The sequence below is a fragment of the Cenococcum geophilum genome, assembly GCF_001692895.1.
Source record: "Cenococcum geophilum 1.58 unplaced genomic scaffold K441scaffold_16, whole genome shotgun sequence".
NCBI lineage: Eukaryota > Fungi > Ascomycota > Dothideomycetes > Gloniales > Gloniaceae > Cenococcum > Cenococcum geophilum.
Window position 1 is genome coordinate 1,172,181 of NW_027137574.1, and position 13,198 is coordinate 1,185,378.

At 49.2% G+C, this 13,198-nt stretch overlaps 6 protein-coding genes across 6 annotated transcripts; 3 read left to right on the top strand and 3 right to left on the bottom strand.

Moving 5' to 3' along the window:
• Positions 1–889: 889 nt before the first annotated feature.
• Positions 890–1,369, top strand: K441DRAFT_419372 (peptidase M28; the record flags this gene model as incomplete). Its single annotated transcript, XM_067641536.1, has 1 exon — positions 890–1,369. A coding segment is annotated over one exon (480 nt), but the record flags the coding sequence as incomplete, so codon positions are not given.
• A 794-nt stretch (positions 1,370–2,163) lies between these two features.
• K441DRAFT_676511 (uncharacterized protein) lies at positions 2,164–3,228 on the bottom strand (the record flags this gene model as incomplete). The annotated part of the gene is made up of 2 exons (XM_067650960.1): positions 2,164–2,605; positions 2,699–3,228. 2 exons carry the CDS (start codon positions 3,226–3,228, stop codon positions 2,164–2,166), a joined length of 972 nt encoding a protein of 323 aa, XP_067505102.1.
• Positions 3,229–3,544: 316 nt separating this feature from the next.
• On the bottom strand, positions 3,545–6,514 carry K441DRAFT_695564 (SAE2-domain-containing protein). Its single transcript, XM_067652821.1, has 2 exons — positions 6,311–6,514; positions 3,545–6,244 (listed from the first exon to the last, which is right to left on the bottom strand). The coding sequence occupies exons 1-2, from the start codon at positions 6,417–6,419 to the stop codon at positions 3,717–3,719; spliced, it is 2,637 nt and encodes an 878-aa protein (XP_067505103.1). The 5' UTR covers positions 6,420–6,514; the 3' UTR covers positions 3,545–3,716.
• Positions 6,515–6,713: 199 nt separating this feature from the next.
• K441DRAFT_555416 (uncharacterized protein) lies at positions 6,714–8,425 on the top strand (the record flags this gene model as incomplete). Its single annotated transcript, XM_067643276.1, has 2 exons — positions 6,714–6,868; positions 6,919–8,425. The coding sequence occupies 2 exons, from the start codon at positions 6,714–6,716 to the stop codon at positions 8,423–8,425; spliced, it is 1,662 nt and encodes a 553-aa protein (XP_067505104.1).
• Positions 8,426–9,958: 1,533 nt separating this feature from the next.
• On the top strand, positions 9,959–10,476 carry K441DRAFT_676514 (uncharacterized protein; the record flags this gene model as incomplete). The annotated part of the gene is made up of 2 exons (XM_067650961.1): positions 9,959–10,111; positions 10,141–10,476. 2 exons carry the CDS (start codon positions 9,959–9,961, stop codon positions 10,474–10,476), a joined length of 489 nt encoding a protein of 162 aa, XP_067505105.1.
• Positions 10,477–11,978: 1,502 nt separating this feature from the next.
• Positions 11,979–13,161, bottom strand: K441DRAFT_658317 (uncharacterized protein). The gene has a single exon (XM_067648323.1). The coding sequence runs from the start codon at positions 13,013–13,015 to the stop codon at positions 12,104–12,106; it is 912 nt and encodes a 303-aa protein (XP_067505106.1). The 5' UTR covers positions 13,016–13,161; the 3' UTR covers positions 11,979–12,103.
• Positions 13,162–13,198: the final 37 nt, after the last annotated feature.

Below are 13,198 nucleotides of genomic sequence, written 5' to 3' on the forward strand. Positions count from 1 at the left end.
ATCATATTATCTCATCATCAGATATATTTTTCCTTGGCTCTCTCCGTTTTTCTATCATCCCCGACATCCAATTCCACTCCGCCACTCTTCGCTTTCCTTGGCATCCTGGGTGTGCAAGGCCCCGTTCCTGGGTGGAGGGAGAGATTAAATATCAAGCCGCAAATCAACCTGCGCCTCCCATATTAGGAGAAGCTCTCTAAGAATTCCAGGCTATAGACATAACTAAGAGTCCCGAAAACCCAACACCATGTCGAACTGCAGTGGTCCAAGATTTTGGCTAGACGCAAGTCTCGGGTTTTCGAACTTGCTTTCTTGTTCTTGTATATAGAGGCTGGTCGTGCGCACCTAGGACGCCGCATTTTTTCACTATCTAGCTTTGTAAGAGGCAGATTTCATCCAAAATGAAAGCTATTCCGTATGCAGCCGCCTTTAGCGTGTTGTTCAGTGCAGTGTTAAGCTCTCCTACAACCGGCGGCCAAGGCCATCATCCTCCGCCAAAGCATAATAAAAATCCAGAACGTTCCCATTAGCAGATCCGGTAAGCTTTAAACTTTCATAAACCTATTCCACGGAGTCCGTCTCTAATCCACGGTGGCGGAAATGTCTTCAAGAGTCAATATCAAGTGATGCTCTTAAGAACTCCGAAACTCCTCAAAGCTTTGTATATTCCTATCCAGAACAGAACAGGCTTATGAGTGGTGCTGCCCATAATGATACAGTCAATTTCCTCATTGAGGAGCTCCAAGAATTGGGAGATTATTACACAGTCGAACGACAACCATGGCCCTCTTTCGTGCAAATGAATGGAACTGCGTATTTCTTCGCAGATAGTGTATACTATCAACCAGGGCTAATGGAGTACTCACCTAGCGTGAACACCACTGTTCCAATGCTGGACTCCACGTATTATGTCGAGTCGCTCTCCACCAGCGAGCTCTCCAATATCCGCGCCTACCTCAATTTCGACATGATAGCCTCTCCGGATTACATTTACGCAATCTACGATGGCGACGGCTCCGCCTTCAACATGACCGGGCTGGCAGGCTCCGCGGAAATCGAGCACTTCTTCGAAGCCTGGTTTTCGGATAACGGACTCAACTCGACCGCCACGGTTTTCTATGGGCGATCGGACTACCAAGCCTTCATCGGCAACGGCATCCCGGCTGGCGGCACTTTCACTGGCGCCGAGGAGATCAAGACGGAGGCGGCGATGTTCGGGGGCGAGGCGGGGGTCGCGACGGATGTCAACTACCATCAAGCCGGTGATACGGTTGCGAATCTGAACCTGACGGCCTTTGAGGTGAACACAAAGGCGATTGCGGTGGCTGTGGCCATGTATGCGAAAAGTTTCGAGTCGTTGCCGCCGAAGAGCCTGGCGAGGGGTATAAGTGCAACGTTTGGGGGTTAGAAGAACGCTCGGCGGACTAAGAAGAGGGTGTTTGTTTGATGAGGTAGGGTTTGGGATGCTATCTCACGTGCAGTTGGTATGGCTAGACACTCACTCTTTTTTTGCGCGTGTATGTTTTTGATTTTCCACTGTGAACTCTGATGTTAATACCAACCGGCAAACTGTACATGAATTAGTGAGTGCTACGAGACATTATTAAATCTTACATTCATGTTCGGAATCAGAATCGGCATCGTGGGAAAATGAGTATAGTTGCTTTTCAAGCGCAACACCGAAGTACGCAAGTAGAAGAGATTCTGGAGCTGGAAGACGGAGGTTAGTAACCTTCTTAAATGCTTGCTCAACCAAATAACAATCTTGTGATACCAATAGAGATTGGCATTATCCTTAGGTCATTCTTGTTCCCGAAATCCGTAAAAGAGTGCAGTTACACGCCGCCCCAAAACGGGACTGAAGGTATGAGCTGTTGTCAGCTTCTCTGAAATACCGAAAAAAAACTCTGTATAAACTTAACGTCCTTTAGGAGAAAACGTAGCAAGGATATACGCAAGTTTATCCTAAGCGCTAGACAGTTTCCGAAATTCCGTATGAACAAGAAGCAATCCGAAGCCCTGTTTAAGAATAATACATCCAGCTCAGCGGAGCACATGATGGTTTTCATCCAGCCATAAATTATCACAGAGTAAAGTGCCAATATATGAGCTTCAACAGTGTGAAGAAGCCCGACACAATTTTTCCTACACAACCCTCCAGCGTCATGACGGCAAATCAGACATATGAGTGATTGTGAATGGCGCCCCTTCCAACTTCTCTCTCTCCACCTCTTCCAGGCCAGGCCAAACCCACGGCACAGTAACCTCGAACCTCTTCCTAGGTTGAATCTGCATCAAGCTTTGGAGTAACATGTCCCTCGACCTTTGATGCCAGCTCCTGGCGCCTAGCGTAAGCGTCAAATCTCTCAAGCCCTCGATGTTAGCAAGGATACCGCACGCCTTCTCCCATGTGTCCTTATCGTAAGGTGGGTAAGTGAAGCTTGAGTTAAGGTAGATGTCACGCTTGAAGTACCAGTAAATTTGTAAAGAGCGAATGTTATTGAAACGGCAAGGCAGTATCATAGTGGAAAAATGGATGAGAGTATCGAGGTGCTCGAAACGGAAAGCGTTGCGAGAGTATAGGATATCGACTGCCTCGGAGTACCTATAATCAAACTCAGCTTCAGTAATATATGTTTGAGGTTATTTATAAAAAAATTAGTACGGGAGTATAATTGACCCATTGGGTATTACGTACACTAGCCGGCATGTCCTCAACAGTGGTAGAAGCTTTGCGCTACGTTGCTCCGACCATATGTCACCATATCCACTCGCGTAACAGCAGTCATAATGTCTCTCTGCCATGTCTGACGTATTAATACAGGGCTTGTTGAGCAGCTTTTTGCGTTCCTGTATGATATGTACCATGTTGTCCGTAATTGCGTACTCCCATATTATCAACCGGATTTCTGTAGACAGCTTGGTTATAATGTTCGATTTATTCTGCGGCAATGTCCGTTGTTTGATCGTTGAAGCACTGCTAGAAGGGGGAAGCGGAAGTGTAAGGGCTCGTGGGCGGGGCTTCGGTTGGAAGTGTGCAGCTTCTTGTCGTCGTAGATTTAGATAGTTGAAATCGCTATTCTGTGCCGGTGGAAGACTATCGTAAAGAGGGTTGCGGATCTTCTGTCGCCTTTTGCTGAGCCATCTGTCAACAAAATCAATAGGATAGCAGACTGCGTCTATTGTCGTGGTGACCCCGAGGTCTATAATGGCACACAAAGATGGCATTTTGGGTTCAGGAGTTAAACATCAGAACTAGGAAATATATCATACTAATACAGACAGAATTCAGGAGGTCGATTGGGTGCAGCCTTGCGGGGCTGAGCCCGGACTGTGGAGGTGACTCCTGTGGAAGACAAGGCTTGACCTGGAGGCTGATACTTAGGAGAAGCCAAGAGTGAGACAAACCGGACAAACCGTCACTTGAGGGTTTCCAGCTTCCTTGATAGACTCAAAGATAAACTAATTGGAAGGTATAAAATAATGGGGTGTCTCAGTAAGTCTATGTTAATAAGTTAATTAGTCACATTCAGTTGGTATATCTAAAATCTCAAGTTTGTCTGAAAGGCACTAACGATACAGCCACAAAGCCACAACAAGCAACGCGGGAAGGACGATATATCAATATGACAAAGACACATCCACTGATCCAGTAACAACATATATTCAGTATTTTCTCTCTGGAAGACTGCCTCTAGCCTCCCATATTGCTTCCCCTACTCGTCCCTAAACAACCACCGTCCACCTTCCCTCATCGACTCTCTCCATCTCTCTTCTACACTCTTCCTCTCCAGCTCCCTGGCTACCTCTCTGTCCCTCTCTATTTCCTGGGTACTGGGCATGTCAGTCCTCCAAAACCCTGGAGGTGTCACTCGCCGCTCATATGCATGTCTATGTTTCCCGTGGTTGTCGGCCACCAACCTCGTTTTCGCCTGCAAAACCAATTCTTCCCTTTCTTCTGCCTTCATGCGGCGAATTCTCTGCACGTCATATGCGCCGCCTAAGTAGTCCTTCAGCAGTCGCTCATTCTCATCGCTATCATCCTGAGAGTCGTCGAAGAGGCGGCTTGGGACCGGAAGAGCGGGAGCAGCGGCAGCAAGTGCCCGGAATGCGGAGCCACAGCATGAAGGGTCGGTGCAACCAGGAAGGCAGCGGCGGGCATCGCGGCCGCGCACCGTTTCGAGAAAGGTATAGTTAAAGCCTTGGTTGAAAGCTGGGTTGGGTTTGAAGTCAGCAATGGTGAGTTGGTCCAGAGGACATGCACGAAGGGATGTGTGGGAAGATCCCAAGTCGGTACGAGATCCGGTACGAGATCCAGGAAGAGACCCGGGAAGAGATCTAGGGCTAGATCCCAGACGAGATCCGGGACGCGAGCCCGATCGAGATGAGGAACCTTGACGCCGGCGTTTTAAAGCTTGTTTGGAAATCAATTCGGGTTGCGCCTGAGTACGGGTTGATTGTGCTGATGCCATGGTGATGTCGAGGCCGTCATGTTGATGTCTTCTGGGTTTACTAATGATGGATGTCCTGGTAGTAGAAAGTCCATGCTTCTCTAGAGTGGGTGCTTCGAGGAGAGAGCGTAAGCGGCGGGTAGATTCTGCTTCTGCGGTGGGAGAAGATCGCTTTGTTCGAACATTAGGAGTGCTACCGTTTTCTTCTGGGAGGGAGTCCTCCCCATCTTCCCCTAGAATGCGGATCTTCTGACCGCCTCGCACCTCGTCCTTCCGCCGGCATAAATCTCGAGGATCTGGTTGACCAGTTCGCGGGAGTGCTCGCACGTTTGGGTCGAGAGGATGTAACACATCTACTGGAGGACCTCCTGGAAATATTTGCTGACTGCTAGGTGGTTCGCTGTTTGCTCTACCCTCTATCTTGACGTCCGGGTCGTGATCTGAAGATGTCGGCATAGCAGGAGAATCGTCAGGGTCTATTTGAAGGTTGTTCTCGGCAAGCGCTTCGCCCTTAACAATCGGAAGACTTGTCGATCGTTCATGACGAAAATTGCCCAGCACCGTCGAATGGAGAGACAGGCAGTCCTCTATTCTTAGCCGGCGTTTCCTGGGCGTAGCAATCTTCGACCCCAGCTCATCTAGATCAAGTGTTTCTTTCCGCGTGAGCTTCCGGAGTGAATTTGTCGTTTGAGGGAGACTAATTGAGTTCTCCTCTTTGATTCGGATAGGTCTGGCAGGAATGCCATCGGATGCTCTAGACTCGTCGGGTACCTCGATCTTGTTCAGGTGCTGTCGCTTCCGTTTCAATGACCGTGCGGATACAAATTCCGGCCCATCATCATCCTCAGCAGTAACGATAGGTTCAGATCCCTTTACGATCCTTTGGGCTGCAGCTGTTTCATCCTCGGTGGTTTGACTTGACGATATCATCTCCGAAGCTGGTGGCCCTCCAAGTAAGCTGGAAGTACCTTGGGCCACGTCCAAATGATCACTGATTGCCTGGAAGCCACCACGAAGTTCTTGAGCTCTGTAGTCTCGCAACATAGGAAGATCAGTCGGCTCGTGATTTGTGTGGTGTGAGGTCGCATTCTCAGTTTCTTGTAGCAGAGCGGATGTACCAAAACCGTGAGGTGTGTTGACCAATATGAGGTCGGCGGGGACGTCTGGAAGGGGCCGTAGCCGCTCCTCAGCATTCAGTGATATCCGTGGAGATAAGAAACTACTGGAAGCTGGCAATCGTGATGATATGCTTAGGGGCAATGTGCCACCGTTTAAGCCGGCTCTAGGAGTGCTAGATGTAGACGTAGGACTGCCTTCGTCCTCAACCGCTTCGACTGCTGAAGTAGTGCTGGATGTGGTAGCAGTCTTCGAATTAAGAGCAGCCTTTTTAGCCAATTGATGCTTGGTGTAGCGCTGCCATTCTTTGATGCGTTCTTTTACGGCTTGGTACTTCTCTTTCATAGCTTCATACCGCCTCTGTATTTCTCGCAAAGCTTTCTCTGTCTCATGGTTTTGTGATCTCAAAGCATTATACTTTTCAGTAAGATCAGTAAAGTCCCTGTATGGAACAATTCTATATTCCTCGGCATTGGCCTTATCTTCTCGTTCATTTAGCACTTCGTTCTGTGCTTCGAGGATCTTAGTCCTCGGACCAGAAGCATGACTAGATAGACCATGTGGTTGTATTGCAACTACAGCCTGATTCCGGAAGTGGTTGTTTTCCGTAGCGAGCCGGCTATTCACTGTGACAAGCGTGGAAATATGTTCCAGCAAGCTCTTCTTCTCTTGGTCTCCTGGGAATAGTGAGTATTTTAGTCATTCTGCAATGTGCGATGCAAAGAAACGCATCTTTCACGTACTTCGATTTAATTCCTTCTCCAAATCTCCATTAAATTCGTCAACGACGCGTGAAACGCCACTTGTCAGGGCATCTCGTTGCTTTCGGAGCCATTCGGCATTGTCCCCCATTGCATATTCAGATAGGTATAAAAACTAGCGCGTGAGAGCAAAAAGCTTCAACCTGCAATTAAAATTACAGGATATTCAGATGGCTGCGAAAGCGCGGAGGGAAAAAAAAGTGGACGAACACGTCGTTCGGCGCGTGGTCAACACGAAGTCATTATAGGCAGCAGCGCTAAGTCGTTTCGGAGAAAGTGGCAAGAACAATCGATAAGGTACCACATATTGCCGAAGTGCCCATGTGGATTCGAAGACACCGAAGACCTTCATTCTTCGTCTTCCTTTACTTATCTCCCAGGCGCAATGCCAAAGCGCCCCCATGCTGGTTCACAAACGGATGAGCGGCCCGCTAAAATTGCGCGACCAGATACTGTGGACCATCTTTCACTGTTGAGCGATGAGTTACTTCTCCGCATCCTGTCCTTTGTTCCTATCTCAACTTTGAGTCTCTGCCAAAGGTAAGTAGGCCTCCCACCTGTCTTATGGCTTCGGAAGCCAATTTATATAGGCTTTCTCGTAAGTTCCACGCTATTACGGGTGACTCGCAACTATGGAAGGCAGCATACTACAACCGCTTCGTTCGCCCCCGAGCATCTCGGCTACCTGGAATAAAAGACGCTGGGACATCCTCCGATCATCTATTCTATTCTTCAAAGCTATCAAAATGGCTAGACGAAGAACATCTAGTGAGAAGGGGTCAAGAAACGAACTGGAAACGTCAATACAAGCTGCGGCATAACTGGTCACAGGGAAAATGTGCCGTGAGCGAAATACACGTCTCAGAAAGGCCTCCAGTACCGCCGCTGTTAGCACGAATGCACGAAAATATAATATTTACCGTAGACTCTGTTGCTGGGCTTCGCGCTTGGTCATCAAAAGACCATCAGCTCCTCGCCAACATTAAACTTAGGGTAGAAACCGGGCGACCGGCATCGCCAACTTCGTTAGCTGTGAACTCCTCTGAACAAGAAACGCCGTATCTACGTGCTGTCATCGGCTTCGACGATGGCCATTTCAGCATTTATGAGTTACGGACGGACGCGAAGCATTTTGTCGAACTGTACTGTCATGTTTCCCCGTCAAATGGGATGCTCTCTGCGGTGGCGTACGCTTCATCCTATCTTTTTACCATAACCGAAGGGCAACTCTTATCGCTATATAAATTTCCAGAAGTCTCGGAAGAGAAACGTACTTCAGATATTCTTGATCCCCCACGGCTAGTCTATTCGTTGAGATCCCATACAGTGTGGCCACCACTGTCGCTGGCTATTCGACCTTCTTCGCAAAGCATAACGGCATCTATCGCGTACGCTCTGCCAACCTACCCTTCTGGCTGGTCTGTAGGCATACAGGAAATGCGGCTCACTCCTGAAAGTGAACTTATCGAGTCCCGGTTAGCTTCGGCCGCGAGCGAAAGCTTTCATTCTTTGGCTTCACTATCTTCTCCATCAACGCGCTCCTCCTCTCCTTCACCAAGCAAAGGCCACGCCTCGACACCAAGTGATTCCATATTCTCCAAGCCGACATCACTATCATATTCACATCCCTATCTTCTAGCCTCACATCCTGACAATACTTTGACGCTGTATCTTGTCACATCCACCTCTTCGTCCTTGTCAATCAGTCCCGGAAGCCGCTTGTGGGGTCATACATCATCAGTTTCTGGAGCTCATGTTGGTGGCAGAGGCAAGGCTGTCTCGGTCAGTTCCCACGGTGATGAGCTTCGTGTATGGGAGCTGGAAGGTGGGATGGCCTCGTCTACGGTCAGGAAGCGGTTAGTGACTGGGGAGTTGAGTGTTCGCATCAGGCCAGAGGAAGGCCTTTCGTCGAAAAATCTTGACGTACTATCTAATGCAATATCTCAAAGAGGATCTGGGTTGGGTCTGGCGCTAGAGCATAGATTCGAGGATTTGTCTGTTACCCGAGGCTGGGTAGGATTCGATGAGGAAAATGTCATCGTCTTAAGGGAGAAAAGTCAGGGGGGTCAGGCATTGGTGGTGTACGATTTCTCTTGAGGGTGCTGACCATCAATATATTAAGGCCTTCAGCAGCCATCGGGGGACAAATATTGAGTGACCACGTAGTATACTCATATGGTAAAGGCTGGTCAAGCCACTCATCCACTGCTACAACCAGTGAAATGCCTGTGGAGATAAATCCGGGCGGATGGCGAGTTTTCTCTGCCAACTCTATCTCCTTTGTTGTCGAAACACTTCAACCTCGGCGCGCTCACCGCTCCGCCGTTGGTAGCGGAGCGGCTGAAGATCTGCAAAAACTAACCACGATTTGGCTTCGGATTCTCTCAATAAAGCGGTGGCGTGTTTAGGGTCTTGCACTTATCATCAGCTACTCCAACGGAATAAGCAAATAGTAGTGGTTGCTTTGGATGAAGTGCGGAATTATTATTTAATCCCTGCTATGATCCAGACATTCCTGCGGTCCCTTGGCCATAACCCGATAAACAAAGTTCGGGAAACGGCTCGCTAGGATGGAATAGGCACAATTTCAGCTCTAGCGTCCACTTGATCGAAAAACTCCAAACTCGCCTGAACCTCCACCTTCTCTCACCTGTTCTTCACCGCAGCAACATCAATTTTCGCCAGATACTCGACTTTCTGGCTTCAGAGAGTCCTTCTAAACTATTCGCAGTTGATTTTTGCGTTGGATAAACTGTTTCATACTTCGAGTAAGCTCAAGCTTTTCCCGTCGCGCTATTATTTCTTTGTTTGACGTCGGAACCTTTTTTCTCATAGCTGCCAGACCCGCGCCACTGTCAAATTCCAAAAAAAATCGCCAACATGGATTATACACCAGGAGGAGCCCAGGCCGGAGCTGGGTCAGGTGGTCGTGGATGTTACAACTGTGGGTTTCTTCCGTCAATAATTCTTTTAGGCTGCCCGCGTGATTTATGAAATCTTTTTGTACTCGTCTGTCGAACCTTTTTCACTTCAGTCGCCACTTCAATTGCAACTTCATGTATGTACCCTCACAAGCTGTCCAAGCCACTCGTTCACTAGCTATGTTAAGCCCATTCATCAAGTCTATCCATATAAAAAATACACGTGCGCCTGCTATCACCATCCCGGCTGTCTCAAGTCACTGCGAGCCCAATATCCCATCATGTATTCCAATTCCACCTCGCTTAGTCAACGTCTTGGCTACCCAATTGCCTTTCCATTATCCGCCGTGACTCAACATTTTTGAGGCCATCTCAACTACTTATTTGTTTTTGGTGTCTTCACTGCTGAGCAACAACAGCATGTACTGATGAATGGGTGAAGGCGGCGACACATCGCATCAAGCGCGCGACTGCCCAACGAAAGGCAATCCCACTTGCTATAACTGTGGAGAGAAGGGTCATTTGAGCCGCGAGTGCACTGCCCCTCAAGCTGAGAAGCCTTGCTACAGATGTGGACAACCTGGCCATATCTCACGGGATTGTACGAATGAAGCTTCCGGAGGCATGAGTGGAGGTATGGGCGGGTCCGGTGGCCAAGAGTGTTACAAGTGTGGCAAGGTCGGACACATTGCTCGCCAATGCACCCAGAATGGAGGTAGTGGGTATGGCGGTGCAGGTTACGGCGGAGGGTACAGCGGAGGAGGTTATGGCGGCGGTGGCCAGCGACAGACAACCTGCTACTCTTGCGGCGGATATGGGCATATGTCAAGAGACTGTACCCAAGGCCAGAAGTGCTACAATTGTAAGTTGATGATACAATATTCTATCCAGCAAGTTGCTAACCATACAACCACGCAGGTGGAGAAGTTGGTCATCTCAGCCGAGACTGCCCATCAGAGACTTCAAATGAGCGTGTCTGCTACAAATGCAAGCAGCCTGGCCACGTCCAGGCCGCATGCCCCAACTAGCTTGCTTAAATCCACCGCTTTGCCCACGTCCGCAACCTTACGACATTCCGACACCTTGGAACCCCTGTCTCTTGAAGAATTCTGTCCTCGAACGTTCGGAACACCTCATCGGCGAGACAACGAACTAAGGCACCCTTCCCTTCTTGTATCATGGTTTCACTTCGCGGCAATTACGCCTTTATTACTGTCCCCTTCTTGAAAGCTGCACTGCATCTTGGGCTAGTATTTGGACTGGCATCATCACGGAAGGATACGGAATAAAAGTCACTTCTTCATTCAAGTTAGTCGCGGACACCTCGAAAGCGCGTTTCATCCTTGCGGGCTTTCTTGCATGGGATTTGGAGTCGTTTAACGGCAGTCACGAAATCAATGGATTATGGCAATTCTTTTTGGTGCGCTGAAAATGAACTATGTCACATAAATGCTTTGTCCTTGGGAAACCACGTTGCAGCAGATGCCTACACTTTCTTGTATGTAACTTTAACAGCAACTCGACGAGGGCTACCTAATGCAGCGTCTTGTACTTCTTTCCCCAGCTCCTCCACTACACGTAAAACGCGTGGACTTCGCTCAGACGTTGCTGCTCCCGCTCCCATTCGCCGCCGCAGCTCCAATTGCTCCTCCGCCTTGGGCAGCTCTCGCACTGACAGGTTCACCGCCACGCGGGACTAATGCAGCAGCATCTCCTTCCAGCAACCCGCGAACTCACGCGCCTGCCCTTGCTCCCCAGCACAGCAATCCGCACCCGCACGCTCCCATGGAGGACCACGATCCTAGCAGCCCGCGCCGTCGCGTCGGAGAATTACCCCAGACGGCCGCCGCGCCGTGCCCAACCCACCCAATCCCGAAGCCCCAGGAGCGTGTGATGTGGGATGGGGGCTTGATTCTCGACCCTGCCCGATGACAGAGGCTGAGACAGCTGTTCCCGGGCCGACCGGGGAGGCGGGAAGGAATCTTGGACGCGGAGCAACGGGTGGGGAAGTGGTCATGTCGGTGGCGCTAGCCAGGGCTTAGACCAATGCTAGGCCAAGGCTCGGATAGGGGACGAATGGGAAATTGGAGGTTATTAAGCTGGGCAGGCTGGTTGCGAACCAGGCCCCTTCATCTACAACAGTGTGCGATGCATATGACTATTATATTAGTATTATTATGTAATCTAACTAATCGTAATCATAATCAAGCCCCTGATTATGATTATATTTATATAATCAATATATTGGCCTGTGGTAAGAACGCGTAGAAACATAAAGAGGTGATAGACTTTAGTATTTAATCCGCGCCAACCAAAAAGCGCCAATACTGCCGTTTTACATACAAAATACGTCCGTGTAGGCCTTCGGAAAAGCCAAATGTATACGTGTGCATCAACGCGCACCTCAGATTTCTGATATAACTTACCTACAAGCGATGCCGCGCACCCGCGGGCAAGTCCCCACCCAAAAGCGACGCAACGGTAGATGTAGCCGTCGAAGTCATTAATCTTGAGGAATCTACTGATAAAACGATGAGCGGGCGATGTAGGCAGTAATGCGATAGGCAATAAGGAAGCAGGTGAGGCAGCAGGTGGGTAAGAGGATCAAGGCGGCAGTCTCTCTACTCCCTCAAGAATCTGCTACGAGCTTCCTAAATGTATAATTAGTGTATAATCAATATAATCAATCAGAACCAGAGGCAGCGATTATATGATAATCAGAATCGGGGGCCTGATCATGATTATGTTGATTATATGCAACCCTGCAACAGTGTACTCAACAACCCATCACACCCCTCTCCTCCCTCGGATTTCATCCCATCTCATATCCCTTCCTTTAGCAATGCTCCATCCCTCACAGCTCAAAACTAAAATATTCCTCGGCACGCTTCTCGCGACAAGCAATTTCCTCCGCCAGGTCGGCATGCTCATGAATGCTACAAGGGTCGAGCGAGCCAAACCAACCATCGTCCACTTCTTCTACAGCCAGCGTAGGCCTCTTCCTCAACCAGGCAGCCTTCTGCGCTAACTCCACCGCGATCTCAACAAGCAACCCTTTCGGCACGTCCAGAGCGTCGCGCATCTCATTCTTATTATCCAAATCGCAATAGCCAACATAGTATCGTACCAGCAACCGTACCAGCGGTGGGTAGTCCGGGAGCATTTGCTTGTAAGCATTGGCGAGGTATTCGGTACTTGGAAGGTTCCTGGGACCCGGTAGATAGTCGTTCTCCAGCTTTCTGATGATGATTTTGCGGAGGTTAGGCATCTCGTATTTGAGCGCGAAAGTGTAGAGAGCGATGATAGCCGGGAGGATGAGGTTGAAGTCCGGCTTTGCGTTTCCTCGGTCTGGTCTTTGCAACCCATCCTCTGCCCAATCAAGCCGCTCCCCATCTTCCACTTCTCCCTCTTCCTTTTCGCTATCCTGCTCACTATCCGTGCGCTCGATCGGGGTTGCCTCTTCGAAAACGAGCTCCCCCGTGTGTAGCCAGCAGGAAAGGATTTCCAAGAGATCCATATTAGCTTCCCTATGCGCCTTTCTCTGGGCTTCACGGAGCACGCGGAAGCACTCCTCAGCGCCCCTCCTGTCGCCTTGCAGGTTCCTGTTGAAGAAGTCTGATTCGCCGCATAGAACGTCTTTAGGGAAATCAAACACGTATTCCGGGCTGTCTTTAACTTCCAGCTTGAATATGATCTTGTTCTCGGTCATGATGAATCGGTATCGTTCTTTCTTGCTGACAGGATGGGCCAGTTTAATCGCAGCCATGTGAATATGTAGAAGAGTTCAGCTACCTACGGCGGGGCGTCGTGACTGACTAAGAGTAAACCAAAGTAGTTGTGATGAAAGGTTTGTCTTGAGAGCGATAGACGCGTTATATAAACCAGAGAAATTGCGTTTGTTCATTCACTTTTACGAATCATTTGTCTATTTGTTCCACAGGAGTGAATA